The 24,592-nt window shown below is 42.4% G+C and overlaps 3 protein-coding genes across 10 annotated transcripts in view; 2 read left to right on the top strand and 1 right to left on the bottom strand.

Moving 5' to 3' along the window:
* The window catches only part of si:ch211-213o11.11 (probable G-protein coupled receptor), a 7,573-nt gene extending 1,725 nt beyond the window's left edge, over positions 1-5,848 (top strand). Inside the window, exon 2 of the mRNA XM_017496572.3 lies at positions 3,015-5,848. Coding sequence (XP_017352061.1) covers positions 3,112-4,434 — 1,323 coding nt within the window. The 5' untranslated portion in view covers positions 3,015-3,111 and the 3' untranslated portion in view covers positions 4,435-5,848. The remainder of the gene's footprint in view (positions 1-3,014) is intronic.
* Positions 5,849-11,662: 5,814 nt separating this feature from the next.
* Positions 11,663-18,305, top strand: cav4a (caveolin 4a). The gene is made up of 3 exons (XM_017496567.3): positions 11,663-12,258; positions 14,349-14,536; positions 14,782-18,305. The coding sequence occupies exons 1-3, from the start codon at positions 12,016-12,018 to the stop codon at positions 14,915-14,917; spliced, it is 567 nt and encodes a 188-aa protein (XP_017352056.1). The 5' UTR covers positions 11,663-12,015; the 3' UTR covers positions 14,918-18,305.
* On the bottom strand, positions 17,639-23,684 carry LOC108254944 (nuclear transcription factor Y subunit alpha). Of its 8 annotated transcripts, none has more exons than XM_047149537.2 (10): positions 23,572-23,684; positions 22,210-22,324; positions 21,987-22,067; positions 21,411-21,557; positions 21,082-21,213; positions 20,762-20,861; positions 20,518-20,663; positions 20,158-20,331; positions 19,687-19,788; positions 17,639-18,322 (listed from the first exon to the last, which is right to left on the bottom strand). In XM_047149537.2, exons 2-10 carry the CDS (start codon positions 22,285-22,287, stop codon positions 18,260-18,262), a joined length of 1,023 nt encoding a protein of 340 aa, XP_047005493.1. In that variant the 5' UTR covers positions 22,288-22,324; positions 23,572-23,684; the 3' UTR covers positions 17,639-18,259. The 8 variants fall into 8 exon arrangements, with proteins under 8 accessions (XP_047005493.1, XP_017305949.2, XP_017305950.2 ...); XM_017450460.3 differs by having other exon boundaries at positions 22,210-22,319; positions 23,572-23,673; XM_017450461.3 differs by having other exon boundaries at positions 23,517-23,573.
* Positions 23,685-24,592: the final 908 nt, after the last annotated feature.

Genomic DNA, 24,592 nt, shown 5'->3' with positions numbered 1-24,592 from the left:
AACAATAACGTATCAGACCTGTGATTTGCAGCTGCACTACTGTCAGTGGTGCTTTTATAGAAAATGAATCAACACCTTCTGACCAAATCTAAATATTTTTATACCACAGCGTGGAAGGATGGATAGATGGATGGAAGGATGGATGGAAGGATGTATAGATGGAATAATGGATGGAGGAAGAATGGATGGAAGGGTGGATGGATGGATGGATTGATGAAAGGATGGATGGAAGAATGGAAGGATGGATGGATGGATGGATTGCTGAAAGGATGGGTGGATTGAAGGATGGATGTAAGAATGGAAGGATGGATGGATGGATGGATGGAAGGATGGATGGAAGAATGGAAGGATGGATGGTTGGCTGGCTGGATGGACGGATGGATGGATGGATGGATGGGTAGGTTGGTTGATAGATAAACATATAGGATAAAGCTTCTATACATGAATAGATTATAGTTTAAGGAAAGATTAATTTAAGGTGGATCGATTCATCTGCTGTAGATTGTTGATCTCAGACTGATATTGACCAGAAACTTTACCATAGTATCAGAACTGTTCAATTATCAGATCGGATGGGGAAATCAGATCGACTTTCTGATCAGATGTACAGATTTTTTTAATTCATATACACGTCTGTGTCATTGGCTAACATTTTTCTTCATTATAGGCAAATTCAGTCAGGTAAGTTACGATCATTATTTCTCATCTCATCATTATCTAAAAGAAAATAATGGCAAAGTCAGCGTCATCACTAATTAAAGTAAAAAGGCGTTGTGATTGCCGGTCATCGCTGTTCTGTGCATTTTATTTATTTATTTATTTATTTTGTGCAGTGTGTGACATTTTAAAGAGACTGGCTAAAATCTTATATAACTGTCATAATCCGAAACAGCTCTGTGTCCTGACCTCATTAATACACACCGTGGACCAAACTCGGTCCATTAGAGCAGATTAGTGTGGATAAAATCAGAAACGTGCCACATGGCCTGAACTAATGAGCCTGTAGCACTGAAGCATTCTGGGAAACTTTCTAAGAAGATTCTGAGAAGAGCACAGAATTCGCACGGTGCTCAGAGATAGTTGCGCATGTGTAGGCTCTGTTTGTGTGTGTGTGTGTGTGTGTGTGTGTGTGTGTGTGTGTGTGAAGGAGAGAGGGTTAAACACAAGGTAATATTTCATGTTTTGTACTCGGCGTTGTTATCAACGTTTCACACCAGACGGGCGAGGAGTGTGTTTGGAGATAAAGCTCTTTGGCTTCCTCATCCATAGGAAAAAAGCGTGGGAGCTGAGTGTGCAAGCCCTCATCCTATCCATCTGATCCATCAAGATCCACGCAGCGATAAAGCTGAAAAACACCATGCAGCCGTGATGATGTAACACACACACACACACACACACACATTTATAACACCCATTAGTGTCTATAAAGTGTATTCACCGACTGTGGCTCATACATGCACAAAATAACAAACCCAGAGATGATGGACAAACAAACAGAAGGTGATGCAGGTCCACTATCAGCAGGCACGATCGGCTTTAGGAGACATTTCAGATTTCAGGTTCGATTCTGAGTCGGATTTTTAATGCAAATAATCAATGCTGCTTGGATGTCATTGAAAACGTAGTCTTTTGTTTAAGTGGTGCTCGGTTTTCATGCTCTCAGTTGAGATGCTGATTTTGTGGAGATTTTGTGTGTGTGTGTGTGGAGAAGCTGTATTACAATGCATGTTGTATGAGTGTGTGGGAGGATGTTTCTGTGTGCATGGGGGCTTTGTATGCGTGTGATTGAGAGAGAAAAAGAAAGAGAAAAAGAGATTTTGTATGTGTGTGTGTGTGTGTGTGTGTGTGTGTGTGTGTGTGTGTGTGTGGTGAGGTGCAGGTGACAGTGACCTCACTCTAATGCTAATGCCGCTTAGAGCAGAAAAGCTTCCCGCAGCTGCAACCCAACAAGCCGCCTCATTATACTCACCATCAAAAGGTTGGAGAGAGACAGACAGAGAGACAGAGACAGAGAAAGGAAGAGCGAGAGGAGAGGGAGACAAAGAGAGAGAGAGAGAGAGAGAGAGAGAGAGAGAGAGAGAGACAAACACACACAGCGGGAGAGAAAACAGAAAGGTCGAGACTGATAGGAAAAGACAAAGACAGGGAGAGAGACAGAAAGACGACGTGCAAAAGGAGAGAGAGACAGAGACACACGCAGAGAAAGAGAGAGACGGAGAGAGACAGAGAGAGAGAGAGATGAAGACAGAGCTGAGATGTGAAATGAGACAGAGGTCACTGAGAGATGCAGAAAGATGCAGTGCAAGCAAAGGAGCGAGAAAGAGAGCGAGAGAGAGAGAGAGAAAGCGAGAGAGAGAGAGTGAGAAAGCGAGAGAGTGTGCCATGAATAATTCTCAGTGATCAAACTCCCACTCTCTCAATTCTGTAACGACTCATCCATGCAAGTCAAATATTGAACCAAAGGATTATGAGTCTAGAATTAAGCTGAAAACAATGTGACACGCTTTAGGGCTTATGGCACAAGTATAAAAAAAAATAATAATAAAAAATTTAAAAAGAGTTGCAAGTTAATAAGTCCTGATGCTCATCACTGAACTGTGAGGCTATTACACGGTCATAATTCCAACAGTTGTTAAACTTGACTTATGATGGACTCGTGTCCCATCCAGAGGGAATTCTCCTGACTTAAGCATAAGAGGCTATGAAGATGAACGACTGAATGAATGAACGAGTTCCTAAACTTGTGGTAGGCGATACAGCAATATTTTAAAACGAAGACATTTTAACGATATTCAGTACATGTATCATCTCATAAACAGTCTCGAATTTAAAGGGGAAAAATGTATGATTTGTATATTTTGTGTACAGTATATTTTGAAATATTTCCATCTGTGTAATCATGGGATCATCCATGGGAAAGAAGTTAACCATTTTTTTTTTTTAAAAACACATTTTTTTTGTGTTTAGGGATCTTTTTACACAAATGACTACCTTATCTGTTATTTCATCAACAGGTCTGGCCTGTATATTAGTCAAGCCCAGCGTCCCCGGTGCTGGACAATGGAGGAATCTGTGATTGTGACCTGCACTGTGTAGATCTGAGCTCCAAACATGGCAGAATATGGATTCCCTCAGACCCCCAACCTCAACGGAACACAAGCCAACCACTCACTGGAACATGGTACGTCTGGGCACCCTACTCCCAGCATGCAGCTGGGCACCATGTCCAACCCACAGTCCCGTCTCCGTGATGCTGTGGGTCTGGCGGCCATGGTGACGCTGAACGCCGTGGCTCTGTTGGCGAACCTGGCCGTGCTGATTGTGGTGCTGAAGGCAGCACACCTGAGGAAGTACAGCTTTGTGTGGCACCTATGTGGCGTGGATGTGCTGTGCGCAGCACTCCTCATGCCCCTCGCCATCGTGTGCGGCTCACCAATCTTCGCTGGGGTCGTCTTCACGCCACTTGAGTGTCGCCTGTACGTCTTCCTCAACGCTTTTCTGATCTCCGCCTCCATCTTCACAGTGACGGCGATCAGCGTCGAGCGCTACTACTACATTGTGCACCCGATGCGCTACGAGGCCAAAATGACGCCCCGCATTGCTGCTGCGGTCATGGCGTTGGTCTGGTTGGCGTCTGCTGTCCTCGGATTGGCCACTGTGTTTGGGTGGCCCAGTTATCGCCACCACAGCGCCATTGCTGCAGCTCACTGCTCACTTCACTGGAGCCACAGCGGGCACCGGCGTGTTTTCTCCATCATCTTCTGCGTGCTTTGCTTTTGCGTCCCCGCCGCCATCATCCTAGCCGTGTACGCCAACGTCTACAAGGTGGCGCACATGGCCGCCCGACACAGGGGTCCTCTGCCTAGCTGGGTGCCTGCAACACCCCGTCCAAAACACCGCTCTGACTCCGTCAACAGCCAAACCACCATCATCACCAGCAGCTCAAGTGCCAGGAGAGGGACAGGGACACACGCACCTCGCAGGCCACGTCGGACACTGGTGGGCGGTAAAGCAGCACTCACACTGGCCGTCATCGTGGGCCAGTTTGTCCTCTGTTGGCTGCCATACTTTGCCTTTCATCTGCACTTGTCCCTGGGCGTCGCGCACACCTCGGCTGACGAGGCTGAAGGCCCTGTCACGTGGCTGGCGTACTCTTCATTCGCTGCAAACCCGTTTTTCTACGGCCTTCTGAACCGCCAGATCCGCGAGGAGGTGTGTAAGACGATGTGCTGCTGCTGCCGCTCTCCCAGCAGACCCGCGAGACCCCCAGCGTCCGGCCACGATGCCTCGGCACATGAAGATTTCCTGCACTTCCTGAAGCGCAGCAGCTCGGTGGAAGCCACACGCAGCAGTTACAACACCGCAACTCCCAGAAATACACTGGACCAAACCGGGTTCAGGATACCAGGACAGATCCCTGAGGAACTCACCTAGGCTGTTCTGGAACTTTCGAGTTTGATCCAAATCTGGAACGTCCAAATTAGCTCCAGATCCTGAACATTCAAATTGCATCCAAATTCAGAACATTCAAATCGTATCCATACCTGGAATATTCAAATTGAACCCAAATCTGCTTGATTTAAAACGGATCCAAATCTGGAATGTTAAAAATTAGATCCAGATCTGGGAAGGTCATATCTGATCCAAATCTAGAACCTTCAAATGGCATCCAAATCTGGGACATTTCAAACGGATCCAAATCTGGAAGATTCAAATGGCATGGACATTTCAAACGGATCCAAATCTGGAAGGTTGATATCAGATTCAAATCAATGTTCAAATCAGATATAAAGAGAAAAACTGCAGAAAAGGGGGGAAAAGGTCATTTCTGCTATTTTAGCAATTGATCAGACGCCAAAAGCAGGTCTAATCAAACAAATCTGCTCAAGCGAACAGAAAAATAACAAAAGGACAATTCAAATCTCTTTTGGTTCTGCTTTGTCATGCTTATAGCATGTGAAAGTGTAGTGATGTAGTCAAGGCCACATACACACACACACACACACACACACACACACACACACACACACACACAGACCCAGTACATTCACTTTTATACTGGGTTGTTAATGTATACTGAATTTTAACATGGACTACACCACTGGTGATTATTATTATTATTATTATTATTATTATTATTATTATTATTATTATTATTACTATTTAAATAATAGAGAAGGTCGGTTTTTAGCATATTATCAGAAATGACCAAATTTCTGGTTCATTTCTGAAGTAAAATGTTCCAGTGACTTGACTTTGATTCCTACTCAGATATGTGAAAATAAAATCTGATACTGAGGTCGGGCTTTCTGAAGTCCACCTCAGATACTCAGGGCTGTTAGAAGTGAGAAGCTTTCCTTACACGTACGCCACAATAACGCCTTGGATTACCGCTTTCACCCGTGTTTTATTCAGAACAAGAATATTTTCATCGCGGTCCGTAACAACACGTCTTCATTCGTTTGCCTTAAAATACAACATGACACTTTAAAGTCATCTATTTTGTTAATGATTTTAACAAATATCCTGTATTTTGGTACCAGTGTTTGTCGAGCTGTTCGCCGATTCACCTCGTTTTACGCAGCCGCACAATACTAAGGACTCTATATGATACTGGATATTACAACACGGTGTTGTTTAAATATTGTTTAAGTATTTATTTTAACAGTCGTTTTCGGTCATTTGTGATGCGAGTAGTTTCCTGTGCAAAAATGATATTTATTTGGAACTATATTTATTCAAGTTGTCTTTCTGTTTTTATCTCCTGTTCACTTTTCACCACGTGGCTCTGAGATGTTTCTAAGATCTCCTGTCTCCGTGCTGAATTCAACATAAATAAATAAATAAAACCCACCCTTCACCCTGTCACGTGCGCTGTGTTATACAACACGTCTTTGTTTAGAAAAAAAAAAAAAAAATGGTTTAACAGCCTTGGCGAACGCCACTGCTGGGTAATGTGTCTGCTAGTCAAAGTCCAGGGGATAAAGAAAGGCCTACTTATCACACTATAGCACAAAAAGCATAAGTAATGACCTTATAAGTGTCTGCTGCATTTAATTCTCCATAACAACCCAGTAAGACGGCACATTACGAAGTGGAGCGTTTGTTTTTTTTTTTTTTTTTTGTGTGCAAACAGTCCTATAACATGATAACAAGTGCACAAGTGATAAATAACAAACTATAAAGTGCACACAAGACCCCTAATTTAGATTTTGGAGAGCTAAATGTCCCAACTTCCTCTCACTATTACTGTTATGTCCTTGTATAATACACTTAACCTAAAGAATACTTCCTTTGGCACGCACAGATCAATGGCATATCGATCAATGGCATATCGTCTTTTAATCATATGATTAAAAGACGTCAGTAAAACTTCAGAACCGATACATTATTGCACTAGGGAGTACAAAATACGTTATGGATTGCTTGTATTGGTTTAGCCGATTTAATTTATTTGTGATGTCACGCTCCAGATTAGTTGTGTTAATAGCTCATATGAACGTAGACACTCAGAGCTTTAAGAATTTGGAAGAACTTGTGCGGAGTTTGCACGTACTCCCCTGAGGGTTTCCTCCGGGTTCTCCAGTTTCCTCCGGCAGTCCAAAGACATGCACGGTAAGCTGATTGGCATTTCCAAAGTGTCCGTAGTGTATGAACGAGTGTGTGATTGTGCCCTGCGATGGATTGGCACCCCGTCCAGGGTGTACCCCGCCTTGTGCCCAATGCCTCCTGGGATATTCAACTCAATTCAATTCAATTTTATTTGTATAGCGCTTTTTACAATAGATATCGTCTCAAAGCAGCTTTACAGAAACATATAAACACAGGATACAGATTTTAAGTGTGTGAAATTATCCCTATTGAGCGAGCTGGTGGTGATGGTGGTGAGGAAAAACTCCCTATAAGATGTTAAGAGGAAGAAACCTTGAGAGGAACCAGACTCAGAAGGGAACCCGTCCTCATCTGGGTAACACCGGATAGTGTGAAAAAGTTCACTATGGATTTATATGAAGTCTGTTTTGGCCTTAGAAGCAACCGTAGTCCCAGCAATCTAGACTTGGAGTAGATGAGAGCTCCATCCAGAGGTAGGACATCCGAAACGGATCAGGCGGGTCCGGAGAGGATCAGGATCTCTAGTATCTCCATAAAATCGTGTGTGGCTCGACAGAAGGAGAGACGGAGAGAAAAGATTATTAGGACTGTGCTTAGCGTAGTAGAAAGTCTAGTCAAGGTAGGCTTGAGTAAACAAATACGTTTATAGGATATGCTCCAGGTTCCCCGCGACCCTGAAGGATAAGCGGTACAGAAAATGGATGGATGGACGGATGAATGGATGGATGGATGTTCCTTCCCTAGAAAAGAAAGGACAGCTTTTCTCCTCAGAAGTGTTCAGGCATGGATAGAAAAATGCTTCGTAGTTTCGAATCCAACGATGATAACATGTGCTTCGCACGATATATAACATATAAAATTTACCAACGTCCTAAAACAACTTTATCACAGGCTTTCTGTACCAAGCTGCCTCTCTCTTTCAAAACAGCGCACCATCCATTTCCCCATCTGTCCATCCAGAGTGGAGGATTTATGAGGAGTCGTGACCCTGATGCTGATGTGTACGGTTATATAGAGAAAACCAGCATTGGAACAGCTGTAGAAGCAGCAGGACTACATGCTACAGCTGCGTAAACATCAAACACACAAACACACAAACACACACACACACACACACACACAGAGCTACCTGTCTGGGTCACGATGACACACTTCTACATAACACCCAACAGACATGCAGCATGAAAACACAGAGATCTAACAAATTGTCAGATTAGAGTGTATAATGCATTGGGAAAAGATTTTCTGTCCCCCACAATGCTGTGTGTGTGTGTGTGTGTGTGTGTGTGTGTGTAAATGCGCTTCTGCTTATTTGTATCCTAGTTTCCTTGTTGTGCACGACCTTTCACGGTGATGTTTGTTGGTAAACGAGACCTTTTAGTCGTACTCATGTTCGACACACGTGAATCGAAGAGAGCTTTGGCTGAATGCACATTGTGATGATGTCACATGATGCGTCGCGGGTCATATATGTATATATATATATTTATATATTGCGGAGTTTGCTTGTTTTTGCGTTCGTTTCTTTTGGGATCGCCAAATCCTGGAGGAACGTAGATTTCGACGCGGGATATCTTTAGCCGAAGAGCGACATCCGGTAGACAGTGTGTCGGCGAATGCTTTAATCGTTAAGGGGCTCCGACCGAGTGAACGTTTCGATAATGTCGGAAATAAACGTAACCTGCATCGGGGTGCGAGATTTACGCGTCGTCGAATTATACGTGCGGTCGTCAGATCTCTCCGCTGCAGCTTCACGACAGTCCACGCGGTTTAAAACGGCGACGCACCCAAAAGCTATGGCAGTAAGAGCGCCCCCTTGTGGAGAATTTTCAGCCTGCGAAATAACCGTGATTGAGATGAGAGCTTAAACCAAAAAAACCCAACAACAACAACAACAACAAAGAAAGAGAAAGATACACTTCTGTTTATAATCCACTCAGGAGACATGAACTCCTTTTTAAAATTAAAATAAATCAGTGGTCTACTTTCTGTGAATACTGCTTCTGTTTTTATTCGTTAGGTTTCTTTTCCTTTTTAATGCAAAAAGTTATACATGACATGTTCATCAGCCATGTACTGTCATACACACACACACACACACACACACACACACACACACACACACACACACACAGCCATCTGCCACAGAGACTTCGAGTCCATTAGTGCCTTCATATACCACAGTAAGTAAATGAAGCCCACAAGCAATAAGCATTGTGTGTGTGTGTGTGTGTGTGTGTGTGTGTGTGTGAAAATAAAGAACAAGAAGAGCAAGAGAACCAAGATTCACTTGGTTCTTTTTTCTTTCCATCTCTACTCTTCTTGCTCTTTATTTTCACACACACACACACACACACACACACACACACACACACACACACACACACACACACACACACACGCTGTACACTGCATATATCAGTTTAAACACAAACACAGCCTGTGACTTAATTTGTTTAATTTCAATACCTATTCATGAAATACAAATCAGAAGATTTTTCATGTAATAATTCGTTTGATTCAACGAATCAGAACTCAGGACTCACAAAGTGTTTAAGAGAGAAAGGCACACACACAAAAACCCCCCTCAATATTTCTGTATTTTAATCTCACTTCAGTTAATCTGGTTGTGTGGCTATAAATACACACTTGAGTATGATGTGTGAACAGAACAAATCTCCCTAAGAGCTCAAAGAGGGTTTTTTTTTTCTTCTTCTTTTCTTTCCACATCATCCCGTCGCCGCATGACGCGACGCCACGCGTTTCTGTAGTGGATTGAAACGGCGCAGTGTTTCTCTGAAAGACGTCATGGTTGACTTCATTAGTGCCGATCGCGCACACGAGCACGTCGTTATGACTAACGCGTTCTGTCGAGTAAACAATTCACGCGTTAGATGAACGAGACGACGTGCTCGCGTTAAACAAAGCGGCTTAAACACACTTCCTGAGTGACTGCGCGTACAGTCAACATCTCATAACTAAAGAAATGTAATCATCTCCGTTCTTCTGTGAATGCTGGATTCTGATTGGTCTAATGGTGTTGATTCATTTCTATAACAGCAGCTCAGACAGTAGCGCAGCCACAAGTCACGGGTTTAAATGAACGCGCTCGTTCTAATATATATATATTTTTAAATGCGTACAATGCATCGCATCGTAATCGTCAAAGGTTTCTGTAAGGAGAAATGTGTTTAATTGACATTTATGGAAGGAGTCTCCAGTGTCAGTGTAACAGTCAGAGGTTCAATTCAATCATGGGAAACTGCTGTAGTATAAGAGGAATAAAACACTCTCCGGATCATTTTTATTCATCATGTCTACCCACGATGTCGATCATCACTGTAAATAACTTTGTAGAACATAAACTTCACGTTGTTGTTTTTTTTTTTTTTTATAAATGCGTGAGAATAATAAAACGTAAAGATGCTAGTCTTTGTGTTTACAGTGCGTAATGTTCAGGACAGCGACTCTGAGGCGACTTTTTTAACTGCCATTATGAAACACTGACAGGTCACCAACAATCTCAAACCCATTCATCACCTCGCTGTCTGCGTAATGGATTCCAGCGGCGTACAGAGTCGCAGTATCAACGCAAGCCGGGTTCGTGCTGAAGGCACTTTGCAGCTCTAATAATGAATCGTTAGACATTTGATTCGTGTTTCGGTGTGTATATTGTTTCTCAGTCGTTTCTTTTGCAAAACGTTTCTAAGCGAACCTGGCGAATCTACAGTCGGGTCCGTAAGTATTTGGACGGTGAGCGATTTTTTTCAGAATTTTCCCTCTGTACACCACCACGCTGGATTTGAAATGAAGCGATCGAGATGTGACCGAAGTGTAGAATTTCAGCTTTAATTCAAGGGGTTTAACAAAACATATCACATTGACAGATTAGGAATTATAGCCATCCATTTTCACAGGCTCAAAAGTAATTGGACAAACTAACACAATCATAAATATGAGGATTATTTTTAATACTTGGATGCAAATCCTGAAGTCTGGAACCCATGGATATCACCAAACGCTGAGTTTCCTCTCTTGAGATGGTTTTTTAAGGGTCTAATCTGACCCCTTTCTGTTCTTGAGCGTTACCAGTGGTTTGTATCTTGAGGTAAACTTTATTCAAATAAACATCTTTATTTACATTCATAAAGGCGTCTCTTGATTGTAGACTTTGACAATGACACGCCTACGTCCTCCTGAGCGTTCTTGACTCGGCTAGATGTTGTGAAGGGGCTTTTCTTCAACAAGGAAAGAACTCTGCATTTGTCCACTTCAGTTGTCTTCAGTGGTCTTCCAGACCTTAATTTCCATGACTTAACTTGTCATGAAGTAATGAGGAAACAGACCAAACCTGGCCAGGAAACTGGCTTATTAGTCAATTGTCCAATTACTTTTGAGCCTGTGAAAATGGAGGGACTCTGTTTAAACGGGTAGCTTATAAATAACAGTGTTAAAATGAGCTGTAAAGCCCAGCTCTAACTGCAAACAGCTCTTCTGGAGCTCAGCAGAAGCCAAAGGTGGTGCTGTTGAGCCTCTATGGAGAAGTTTCAGCGAGTCAAGTCACACGTTAACTCAGAGTCAGAGTCAGTAGAGAGACTTTTACTAAATCTTTGCAGTGATGAAAACCCTGTCTCCGTAAAGCACGGTCACGTCTCAAACCCGCTACACTACTACACCGTAATCCTTCCACAGCCACAGCTAAACATTTAAGGATGTTTATATATTTATTTATTTGACTTTTTTTTCCCAACTCCTACAGTGTATAAAATCCTCCCATTAAAAATGTCCAGTTTCTTGTAAAGATGCAGCTTATAAACGTTCAAATGTTTCCCAATTTAATTCAAATTAAAATGAAACCTAAAATTAGCGATTTGAAGTATTTCCACGCACTTTAGTTTCTCCATTTCAGGCTTGTTTACATTTTTCCAGCCCAGAAATTAGCCCCGCCCATGCTCAAACAGAAGAGAAGAGCTAAGCCCTGCCCCTCTTTTCCTTAGCTGCTCATGTGGTATATACTGTATTAACAGAGGAGGTGGGGTCATTTCGGGGAAAGATGAGTGTTTTGTCAGAGGGCAGCAGTTGGCTATAAACATCGCAGACTGCCCCTTTAAGCTTATGTCTATCCATCCAGTCGTGCAAAAAATAATTTGCTTTCATTGAGAGGAAGGTGGGTCTGACCCTCCATGTGCTTCTCTGGTTACTTACAAGAGGAGCGTTTAAAAAGTGACGGCCCATCGTGCGGTATTTATAGCTCATCTAGCAGGGGGTACAGATCTTCCCACGGGGAATTCTTGTATGAGCACGGTCACTTTCCTAATATATCCGTCCCTCGACCCCGGCACTGCAGCGACACAGCTAACACGCCGCTCAGAGTTTTACTGAGTTAAGGAGTTTTTTGTATTCATGACCGACACCATGATGCGGAGTACGATCCCTGTAGATACAGAGATCGACCTAGGGGACTACGGGGACAGCGAGGACAGCGAGGACAGCGAGGGACAGCAGCCATGGAAGACGCAGCTGGAGACGGTCATGGAGGAAGAAGAAGAAGAGGAGGAGGAAGAGGAGGATATGGTTTCGACACAGAGTGACACAAGGCCTTTGATCAATGAAAGAGATCCCCGACAGATGAACGAATGCCTGAAGGTAATTGAACGAATTACTGGATCACAGTTAGTGATGAGGTACGTCCCAGATGAGACACAGTACTCATACTGACAGTGTGATTTAATCCAAATCCAAATGTGCTTAGTCTTGGAAATGGACCAAATATTTGAGAGGAACTCCATGTACTAAGAAATCCTCAGGTTCTTGACATTATGAGGAAATTCTTAGCTCCATAGGGTGACATCGGGTAGATTGGGACACTTTTCAGCATGCAATTTTCTTCATCGCGTGCCAAAAAAAAAAAAAAACAATGCCGCACCAACTTTAGCAATTATCCATCGCCAATAACCAAATTCGAAGACGTAGTAAAATTATCTGGCTTATTTTGACCTGACTTCATCTTACATTGTGATTATTTTGCTCTGGACCACCGCTGCATCAATAACTCCTGCAGAAGCGGAGCAAAACATCTCAACGAAATGCTACAGAGTCGACATGAACCGCAATTTGCACTGTAACTCCAGAACAAACTGTGCTCGGAAGTACATTTTGAGCACGCAGTACAGTGTACTATAGCGCTAACGTTGAGAAGTAGTCCTGCCCTTCTGTGGTCCACTGCACCAAACAAACATGTTTCTCTCCAGAGGTCTGCGTTTCCTCTTTGCTCGTTAGTCTTGAAGTGAAAGCGAACAGCTGCTGCTCTGAGACAGATGGAGGATAAAAGCAGCACAAGTGTTCGGATCATGAGCACAATTATAGCAGCGCACTGATGAAGACTCATCTTATATTGTGTGAATGGGAAATCCCGGCTTCTACAAATAAACCATGGCTTTAACAACACTTTAAACCATGAATGTTCTTTAAATAAATGACAAAGTTGTGTAAAACATATATATATATATATATATATATATATATATATATATATATATATATATATATATATGTGTGTGTGTGTGTGTGTGTGTGTGTAAAGTGCATTCAAGAGTTCTCTGGCTTAACCCATACAGGTTATTTCTTCACGTTACATCACTGAAGCCATTTATACTACAGCGCTGATGATTCTGATTGGTCACAAGGTGTTGATTATTGTTATATTAACACGCTCAATCAAACACTATTAAATCACTAAACAAATTTAATACGTGTAATATATATATTAATGGAAACGGAGTAATGGAAAGTAAATCAGACACATACATTATACATTTTTATCAACCTGCGCTGTTTTGTCTCAAGTTCACTCTGTTGAAATATTCTCCACATCATTAGCCATTGAAGTGAGTATTCTCCAAACCCCCCTGATTAGCGCTCACAGCGTGTGTTGTTCATATGCTAATATTCCAGTAATCAGCTGAAGGAGTTTCAGTGCAGGTTTGTTCGTGCAGGTTGATGTTTATCTGCATCACGAGACTAACACTACACTCTGATCGAGAGAGGTAACACAAAATCTTCCAAAATGACCCAAATATGATACTTGGCTCAATGAAGGTACTAATCTAGTTGAAAAGTTCAACGTATGATCATCATTTAGCGTCAAACTTCGCAGTGTTTGTGGTTACAAGATGGCCGCTACTGACCTGATTTTGTTTGATTAATAAACATCAGCGCGACATGATGAAGTAACACACGTGACAAAATGCTCAATTTGTGTCTTATTAACTTCAAGAGAGAAGGAAATAAAAAGCGGCCGGTGAAGGAGTGACTGTTTATAGCTGCTATAACATAAGTGAGAACAGGAAGTAAGTCGTTTTGTGGTCGTTCCACAGGGTTAAACATAACTACAAATGGATGGGGGGGGGGAAACCCCCAAAAGATTGACGTGTTGTTTAATTAATAAAATAAAAATGTCTAAGCAAAATTCTTTGGCAAATTGCTTTAGTAGAAGAGGATTGAAACACTTCGGGACATGCTGTTATAGGTAAATAATAAACTTCAGGATGGTAGCAGTAACTCCACTTCATCAAACCACCCTGTTGATTATTTTCCTATAACGGAATGACATGGTGTTTTATTCTCTGTTAATAGCACATGATTACACAGCTATGTCTCTGAAAGGTCAACCAGTGTTAAAATATCAGGTCTGATGTGTAAGCCGTGCGTGTGTGTGTGTGTGTGTGTGTGTTCAGGTGAGTTTCGAGGACGTGATAGCCGAGCCGCTCTCAGTGCGCACCGGAGACCGGGTGTGGTTCTGGAGCAACGCGCTGTTCGAGGTGTCCCGGGTTTGGTTCTATCGCATCGTCACCGCGGTGCTCGCCATCCCGTTCTCCATCGTCGCCGGAGTTCTCTTCGCGTTCCTCACCTGCCTTCACATCTGGTATGCTTCATTTAATATCAACATCCTGGTTTTCAAATCATTTACAGCTTTGTCGAGGGGAACTGAACTCGTGGCATCTTCACGTCACTTCATCGTTCACACTGACGAGTGGGGTAAAACGTCAGAGCGGGAAGAAATTGGTGCGAATTATACGCGTCCCTTTAAAAGGACAGTTGCGTTCATAGAGTTTGGATAGAGATGCTGCGATCTTGTAATGACTTGAGCTTTCCTCTCTTGTCCTTCAGGCTTCTCACCCCCTGCGTAAAGGTAATCTTCATGAACACCAGCTGGCTGGAGAGGTTATGGAGAAGCCTATTGGACATTTTCATCCTCCCTGTCTACCGCAGCGTCTCCAAGTCCTGCACGAGCATTAGCATGTGACTGACGAGCGAATGAAAAACTCACTCCTGGACCATCTGTATCTTAAAAGGAGCTTTCAGAGCAGAGACATGATCACCAGATGTAGAGTGGTAGTGACAGGACTCTATGGATTCTCTTGGAATCTTCTTCTTCTTCTTCTTTTTACAAGGAATGACCAGATAGGACTGGTGTCATAGTTTTGTTAGGGAAAAAATGTCCAATCAGGATCAGGACAAGAAAATGTCATGATCATCCTGTACCTATCGACTATACGGTATACCGCACCATTTAAGGAGATTTGCCATTTTGTAAGTCACGTCTAAAACCGTCATCCAATCCCACAATGCTCTGCAGTAGACCGGTGTCCAAACGTGCTAGCGTTATTAGTGATGAAGAACGACATTGTGCATTATGGTGGTGGTGAGACCATTTGAACACCGTGAAAACTTTAAACACAAGTTATTTTCGTCCCACTTTAATCTTTAGTCTTTAATACCTGTGTAATTACACATTACGCTAGACGGCAGTAAAAGCACTGTTTACCATCAACTAATCTTATCATACTGTATAAATAACGTTAACAGGCACCGGGAATTTATAACGGTGAAATTTGTTTTGTTTTTTTCACAAACATGCTAGTAATATGATGGAAATTACATCTTAACGTATAAAAATGTATTTATTGGGGAAACACCCCCCCACTTGATTCCTATTGGTTAATCCTGTTTCACATCATAGTTGCTGGTAGCCAATAAAATGTGATGAAACAAACTGAGGGATGAAAACACCTCAGGTTTAAGAAACCGTAATTATATTTCATGTAAACGTTTTTATTTACTTTCCGATCCTGCCTAGGATATCTCCCTGCAGTTCAGCTCACATGGTGGTAAAAACGAGTCAATCTTGGGCGGGGCGATATGACAAAAATATCATAATCACGATACTTGAGGGCATTTCTACGATACACGATGCGTATCACGATTTATAATTTAGCTAACAAACTGCCAGCAAAACAGCAGTAAAATAACAAAAAAACAACAACGTTACACCGAGTTTAACGTCTACAAAGACGTTTTTTTTTTAAAAATCACGTCAAATCAACTGCATCTGTTCAGTACTATTTAATTTCTAATGATTAATATATATATATATATATATATATATATATATATATATATATATATATATATATATATATATATATATATCACCATACCGACGATATATCAGAAAATTGTATTGTGTAATCATCCATCACGATATCGATGTTATATCGATATATCGCCCAGCACTTAGTCAATCTGTCGAAAGATGCGTAAAACCTACGTGATTTTTCACTTAGTCAGTTTTAGCGTATGATTGCAGGTCTTTAAGGTAATTTCATCTGTATGAACGAGGTACTTTTACCACCTCAGGTTACATTACAATTGTGTAACAAACACAGGTATTTTTGTAACGCAATATAAACTCGGGCCGCCGTTTTTAATCCTTTGTTGTTGTTGTTGTAGTTTTTTTTTTACCTTAAATCTATATGATGTTATAAAAAGGCAGCCAAGGCTTATCAATCTGTCTCTCTTGTCTTAAATTCAAATTGGGCGACGTGCTGCATTTTATCCCAGCTATTGAACTGAATACATGAAGCACCTTTTGTTTGAAAAAGAAAATATTAGTATTCAAATTATTCTGCACGCTTCCAGGCCTGATTATTTGTAGCACACCATTTTCATGCTAATGTGTGGCTATTGAGCTGGGAGAGCTGGTCCAGTGGGTGGTTGTTGGTGGATGCCTCCATTTTTCTGCTGATCTGAGGCCAGTTTTGACACTCTGACAACGAGCGAGGCTTGAACACCAGAACAAAAAGGAATATCAATACCAAGGCTCATTTTAGGGACGCGGTGTTCTCCAGACTGCTGAACAGTAAGATCGTGATCGTACACAACACGTCCGGCTCTTCTGAACAGCACCCTCTAGTGGTGGGAAGAGGGTAGTCGGTGCATGAGATTGTAGACACTTGTAACAATTTTTGTTGTATAAAACCCTAATCAATAAAACCCACCTTCTTTATTTTTTTCAAAACCGGCTGTTCAGTCAGTGGTATGGAGAATGTGCTCTGATTCAGCCCATCTCTCTTTCTCTGTCAAAGGTATGGTCTACAAGCGTGGCATTTGGAAATGACTATCAGGCATCTATATTTAATCACAGTTCCTCTGGGATGTTGTGTAGATGCCTGGCAAAGAAACAGAAGTCCGAATCAAAATTAGACATAGCCACACCCATGGAGAAACTTCTCTTTGAAAGTGGCGAGATTTTTGTTCTATTTCTGTAAAAAGCAAAACAAAAGTCGATGGTCAAACAGTCGGTTCAATCCGGAGGTCAACCCTGTGTTAGTGTAATCAACAATTTACAACAGCAATCATGTTTGCTTCAGGAAGAGATAACACATGCTATATTATTTTGTTAATCTCGTATGAAATGAAATGGAGCTCTCACAGTCAAACAAGCAATGATTTCAACAAAACTATACCAGTGCTCAAAGAAAAAGAGAAGTATCAAATCAAGAAGGAAGCTATGGGGGAAATTAATTCTTGCAAAACAACTTCTCCTGCACGGTGCCAATAGTTCCGGAGTTTACTTTGTACAAACGATCTGATTTATAAAAAAAAAAAAAAAAAAAAAAAAGAAAGAAAAAAAAAGAAAAAACCTCACCCACTACTGCTAAACACATCCATACATTCACAATGCTTGCATTTCTGAAACACGCCAGCTTTTTATTCATCAAATGGATATTCGTGCTGTAAAGTTCACGTGAGACGTGGCCTTGGAGACCTTGAAGTATTTGGTACGTTCTGGAGAACGTTCAGTGTGGAAGTGCATAGTCAGAACATTTCAACTTTTCACAATTTGTACGAGGAAACACAACTCGATAAAACATGCCAGATGAGTTTAAATAACTTCTCTGATCCGAAAACGTTGGTCTCGCTACAACGTTCACGTTGGAAATATTAAAACTCGTGCTTAGAATTATTAAAACTTGTGCCAATCAGATCCCCCATAGAAAAACACAGCACACAGGAGCGACCTCGCGAGATAAGAAACGCACAGGATCTGTCTCTTCGAGTCTCTCCAAGCTTTCATACAGAAATTGTCAGTTGTGCAGGGCGCCGATCTGGGATCTGCTCTCCGCGCCTTTACAGTAGCATTATATACAAGGTGAAAGGCGAAAAACGGATCCTAGCTCTGCGTTCTCGCTCATATTAAGCACCAGACTCGAACAGAGCCAGTGTAGAAAGCTGTACAAAGCACCGGCACTGAGATCTTTCAGCTTTACGCTGCAGTTAACACCGTACGAAGCGTTACGGAGGGTTATGAAACGCTGATCATTTGAGTCACAGCTTCCTCTCCGACCGGGGCCTGCTCTGACTCCACCTGCCGAACAGAGAGAGGAAGAGGAAGTGCGATGAAGGCAATTAAAATCAATTACACTGTGACATTATACCTGTTTTATTACACTCACACACTATCCTGAATAAATAATAAATAATAATGCATTTATGCTTCGCATGTGCGTCTGCATCACTCCATTAATATCACTTTAAACGTCATTAAAAGGTCACAAAATCTCTAAACATTCTCAATATTTTACATTATAGTGAAGTTAGAAAAAAATATATATCGAATAATCGTTTGGATATGGATATTAAAAACAAGAAAAAAGAAAAGTCAAAATATAAAAAAAGTGTTTATTTGCAAATTAAAAAAAAAAAAAAAAAAAAGTAACAGAAGAAAACAGTACAAGAAAACAGCAGGACTACGAATATGACAAAACGGCTCGTTTTATACAGCAGGTCACAACGCTAGCTCGGTTCTGCGTGCATTCTTTTCTATAACACTTTTAAAACATGCAAATATAACTTATGACAAACAATTAAGCAATGATCTAGAGCTCTGAAAGCGGCAGAGATACAGACACAGGCAAGGCATGCAGACGACACAGAACACTTTACAGTGAAAAGCAAAATCCTGCAAACGAGTCCTGAAGCTGGATGACGCTGGGAATCAGCTTGGAATGATAAGAAATTATATGGAAGGACAATATTATAATACTGACTTTACTGAGATCAAGTGAAGTCAGATTCAAGTCCAGTGTAATTTCGACTTTCTATCAGCGAGAGAGCTTTAAATGTAAGCACTCGCAATGATGTGCTCAAGGCTGTTTTAAGACATTATATATACACACACACACACACACACACACACAGACACGGTACAGTACAGTGCCATACAGGCGGACGAGTTGGGTTTTGGCTCTGAAACAGTGACTGTAAGGATAAAGTGCTGGACATATTTACTATGTATTTATTACATAATTATAATAATAATAATTATTATTATTAATTTAATCATGCAAAAAAAATTAAGCCCTTCTTATCTAAGAGGCGTGTATCACGGCATCCTCCAGTCACTGCTCAGATCCAACCAAATACACAAAAGCACTTATTAACAAACGTCCCACTTGAAATATTCCACGGCTGCTGCAGCGTTTTAAGGAAATTCTGATTATTCTACAGTTCCAGCATCGAGCCACACATTCTCAGCAATAATAAAAGATGCATGCATGTGAAAAAGCCTGACAGAATTATCACACACACACAAGCGCGCATGTGCACAGTCTTCTTTGTCTGGCAAAGGTGAGCATGTATTGCTTAAAAGCCTGCGATATTTATCCCAGGGGGCGGGGCTGAGAAGGCAGTCCAATCAGTGCTGGGATTGATCTGGAGCCTCCCGCTCACCTGCACATCCAGCTCGTCCTTCTCCTTCCCCGAAAAGAAGCGCCCGCCATCACCACGCTTCCGCGCCATGGCGTGCCGATGACGAGACTCGTGCAGGTATTTCTAGGACAATAAGAACAAATCAGGTTAACACACCCACGCACACACACACACACACACACACACACACACACACACACAGACCATCACTAACTCAGGATGTGTTCCAAAACTGCTGCAAGCCTACTAACATCCAGAATGAAAAAAAAATTATACAAACAATAATCTGAAATGGAAAAAATTAATCAGGCAATATTGAGAGTCACGTTTGTATTATGTTTTAATTTAAATGATGCGATTAATACGGGTTTAAAAAAATAATAAAAACACACACCACATCTTTAAAGGCTGGAACCTCATTACTGGAACATAGAAACATTTCTCGCAGAAAGTAAATCCATTATATCTGCGAGTTTTGTGTGTTTAACTCACCCTCCTTTCTTTGGGGATCTTGCCCTCGGCCTCCAGCTTGGCGCGGGCCTGGCGTCTCTTCAGGATGCGGTGGTACTGCTTGGCGTTGACGTAGAGCGGCTCCTCCTCCAGCATCTCAGCTCCGGGGAGAGGGATCCGCTGCATGGTCGGGACAGAGCCGCCGCTTTGGACCATCTGATAAATACACAAGTAATACAACTTTACTATCGGCCTACGATCCTGCTTGAAGCACCATGACAGAAACGCGTGTGATTAAGCGAACAAATTTATACGACATATAACGTCAGAAAGATATCGGTCCTGCATGCTGTTGATAAATGCCAGTAAACCTGGGCAAACCTCAGCCCGTGAGTGACCCACCATGACCATTCCTCCAGCGTTGACCATGTTTCCTGTGACGGGAACGGCGACAGTCACGGTGCCCTGACCCCCGGTGGCGCTCGCGTTTGAACCCGTCTGGATGATCTGACCTCCTGCTAAACTGGCAGCCGGAATAGTGATCACGCCTGAAGAGAACAAACTCCATCAGAAGACTCCCTCAGAGCTCACACACACTTTCTGTAACATCACAGTTGTGCACTAGAGTGTGTTTTTGTTGTGTTACCCTGCTGGAGGATGGTTCCGTCAGCGTTGACCGGCTGGTACAGGATGGTCTGACCCTCCGCCGTCTGAGCCTGCTGACCCTGCACTGTGATCTGCTGAGGCTGACACACACACACACACACACACACACACATTTACATTTACACAGAAGCTTGTGTGTTGCATTCTATAAATATAATACAATATTAATCTAGTGTTAAACAGTATGTTATGTAGTCTTTATAGTGCATTATGGTAAACTACTACGTTCATACAAACTGTAATTTTGTTTTTATTTATGCGTGTGTGTGTGTGTGTGTGTGTGTTTGTGTGTGTTGAGACCTGGTTCTGTCCTGCGGTCACTGCAGTCTGCGGCTGCTGGATGATGATCTGCTGAGTTTGTCCCTGTGCTGTTTGTACCTGCAGCGTTTGACCTCCTGAGAGCTGAATCTGTCCCGGCTGCACGAGCTGGATCTATCAGAGACACATGACAAAAACAAAGAAACAAACAAACAAAAAAAATCAGCACAATTATCAACTATTACTCGGGATGCTGGGACTAACAGTTGGTGTCTACTATTTAAATTCTTTATTTGATACTTTATACCACACACAGCCAGACATTATTGTTATTATTATTAATGTGATAATAAACACACACTCTGGCTCACCTGCTGAAGACCCTGCGAGCCCGTCACCGGTAGCTGCATGATCGTCTGCGCCTGTCCTCCCGGCATGGCCTGTACCATTATGGGCTGCCCGGAAGGGGTGATGAGCTGACCCCCGCTGACCTGCACCATTAAAGGCTGCCCTTGAACCTTCAAAGAGAAGAGCAATGAGGGTTATTTTTCTTTTCTTTTTTTTGGTGCCACGGGTTTCTTTGTGCTCTCACAGTCCAGATCAAGATGACATCATGCAGAACATATACAGGGGTCTGAAAAACAACCACCGAGTACGAACATGCTCACACACATTCGTACACTTAACAGCGAACACATGCGCTGGAGAACGATATTTGTGCATTGTTATAATCGCTGAATGTCATGAGATAAGCATGCAGAGTAACATGAATGCACCGAACAGTTAAATATACACATGAAATGAATGAACGAGGCGCGGCTGCACACGCACGTGACTACACGGATTTAACATACAGACTATCGTCGGTAACTGTGCGATTTCGGGGAATTTTTTTTTATGCAGTCACGGACATGCAGACAGCTGACGAGCCGGAGAGAGAATACCACTACCTGGAGAGTCTGAACCTGCTGGCCTGAACCCGCATCCACCTGGCCGTCGGCCTGCAGCTGTACTGCAGTCACTGTGCTCTGGACCACAGAGAACGAAGCCGTACGGTTATAAACACCACGCTCTTCTCACGCACACACGCACAAACACACAGTGGCCTGCAGCAACCGGTCATCAGTAGTACCGCACCCACTCCCATGCATTCAGAGGCAGATCTCGTACCTGCTGCTGCACCGCTCCACTGGACGCCTGCACCACGATCTGCTCTCCACTGCTCGTCGACTCGGCGAACTGCTCCATGCTCAGAGTCTATTCAGAAACAAGGCTCAACACTACACTGCGGGAACACAAACAGAGGAAACAGGTACGAGTACAGAGAGAAGGATTTAGTTTAGTGGTACATTTTGGCGGTGCACAAAATCCACATTCTAGTCAGGCACTCAGAGGGGCACAGTGGCGTAGTGGTTAGTACGCCGTGGGTTCGAATCCCGCTCCCGCCCTGCGTAAGCGCATGTTCTCCCCGTACTTCGGGGGTTTCCTCCACCAGTCTGAAGACGCATTGTACGCTGATTGGCATTTCTAAATTGTCAGTAGTGTGTGAATGTGTGAGATCATGCCCTGCGATGTTTTAGTACCCAGTCCAGTGTGTCCCCCACCTGGTCCCACCCCTTTTCCCCAAATACATAGCTTTGCTGAATGGGGTGTAATTCAGGGTATATTCTTCGATATTATATGAGCTCTGATATAAAAGGTGCTCATCTTATGAGCATTCGATTCGATAATCATCATTATTGATATCATTTGCATTCAAGCGACATTTTGCAGAACATGGAGCCAGAACATGGACAGAAATAAGTTTTGCCTAGTGCCGCGATGAATAGTTTAATAAATTACACATTGCACCTTAAATACAAGATAATTAAAGAAAAAAATAAAGAAATAAACTCCTTATTTCCATGGTTACGGCGTACAACAGCTTGGAATGAATTGGCTCGTTTGCACTGTTGGAGTCACGGGTCGTATCCCAAACTGCTCCTCGCTCCCTTCACACGCACACTACACATGCTCCCCAATCGACGACGCCCTACGATCTGTTTAGTGCCCTAGCAAGTCAAGTTTACGCATTCGGGATACGGCCATGCCCGCTGGTTTAGTAAATGCAGTATAACGTTATAACGAAGTTATCGTTAAAACGCGACTTATAACGTAACATAGGCCAGTAAATAAATTCTGTATGCTTTTGGAAGAACATGCCAGGATCAATAACTTTCATCCTCACGAAGGGGACATGTTTTAACTTCTGGTTTGAAAAAAAGACGCTAACTATTTATTTATTTTTGCTAACAACACAAAGACACCGACGGTTAGGTTAGCTACGCTAGCTAGGCCTCTTTATAGCGGTTAGCTTCTCGGCTAACTCGGTCCAATTCATCTGTGAGAATTACACCGTCCGGGTTAACACGCACACGGATCGTGCCCCTTAAATTCCTGTTTATAATTATTTTAGTCTTTTGGTTGGTCGGACGCACACCAATCGCCATCTGTTACCGAGTCCCATCCCCTCTCAGCGCCGCGCGCACTCACCGTCTTCCCGCTATTATCACCGCTGATTGGCTCCAATGGCGGCGCGCGGAGCCCAATCACAACTCTCTCGCGCACAGTAACACAACGCGGCAAAATGGCGCCCAGTCTGAAAAGGGGGCGGGGGAAATTGGGGGGCGGGGAGAAAGTGGGGCGGGGCGGGGTTCAGTGCAGCGCCGAGTGGGTGTGTCTCTTCCTCTCTCTCTCTCTCGCTCTCTCTCTCACACACACACACACGCAGGAGATTTGATTCTTTTTTGACAACCCCCCCAACAAACACCTTTAATACAGTATCAGTAGAACATAAACTGCTCAGTGTGTAACTACAAATAAAGACCATCAAGTAAACATGGAGGGAAAAACACACTCATCCCCAAAATAGAAAGCAAATAAATGACATCCTCATGTCTCGAAAACTCATAAAATTTTGTAAAAGATTTCATATGTCTGTTAAAGTGTGTAAAGAGGGAAATTATAAAATAATAAATAAATAAATAACCTGAGTAAAATAAAAAAATCCTTGTGTAATTCCTGGTTTAGCAGTCAGCATGTACGCCTCACACACACACACACACACACACACACACACACACACACACCCAGGGTTGAGGGTTCAATTCCCCCAGGTGAGCGCACGGGTTTTCTCCGGGTACTCCGGGTACTGGAATAAAGTGGGTGTGATGTTCGATATTCCCGGAAATTAGGAAATTAAGGGACCGTCTCTAAAGTTACATATGACATTGTTAAACACGTTTCTAACTTCAATAGTATTTGAAGGGAATGACTTACAGTCATATAACCAACTGTAAAGTGTTCATCTATGACACACACCTCTTAGATTTCTGATATTTATCAAAATAAACTATTAAATCATATAAATATTGTCATGTATTTTATTACTGCATGGGCCCATACACTATCTCTCTCTCTCTCTCTCTCTCTCTCTATATATATATATATATATATATATATATATATATATATATATATATATATATATATATATATATATACATACATATGT

Source organism: Ictalurus punctatus, chromosome 21 (genome assembly GCF_001660625.3).
Source record: "Ictalurus punctatus breed USDA103 chromosome 21, Coco_2.0, whole genome shotgun sequence".
Taxonomy (NCBI): domain Eukaryota; kingdom Metazoa; phylum Chordata; class Actinopteri; order Siluriformes; family Ictaluridae; genus Ictalurus; species Ictalurus punctatus.
The sequence above is the reverse complement of the archived record's forward strand: the minus strand, read 5'-3'. Positions and strand labels throughout refer to the sequence as shown.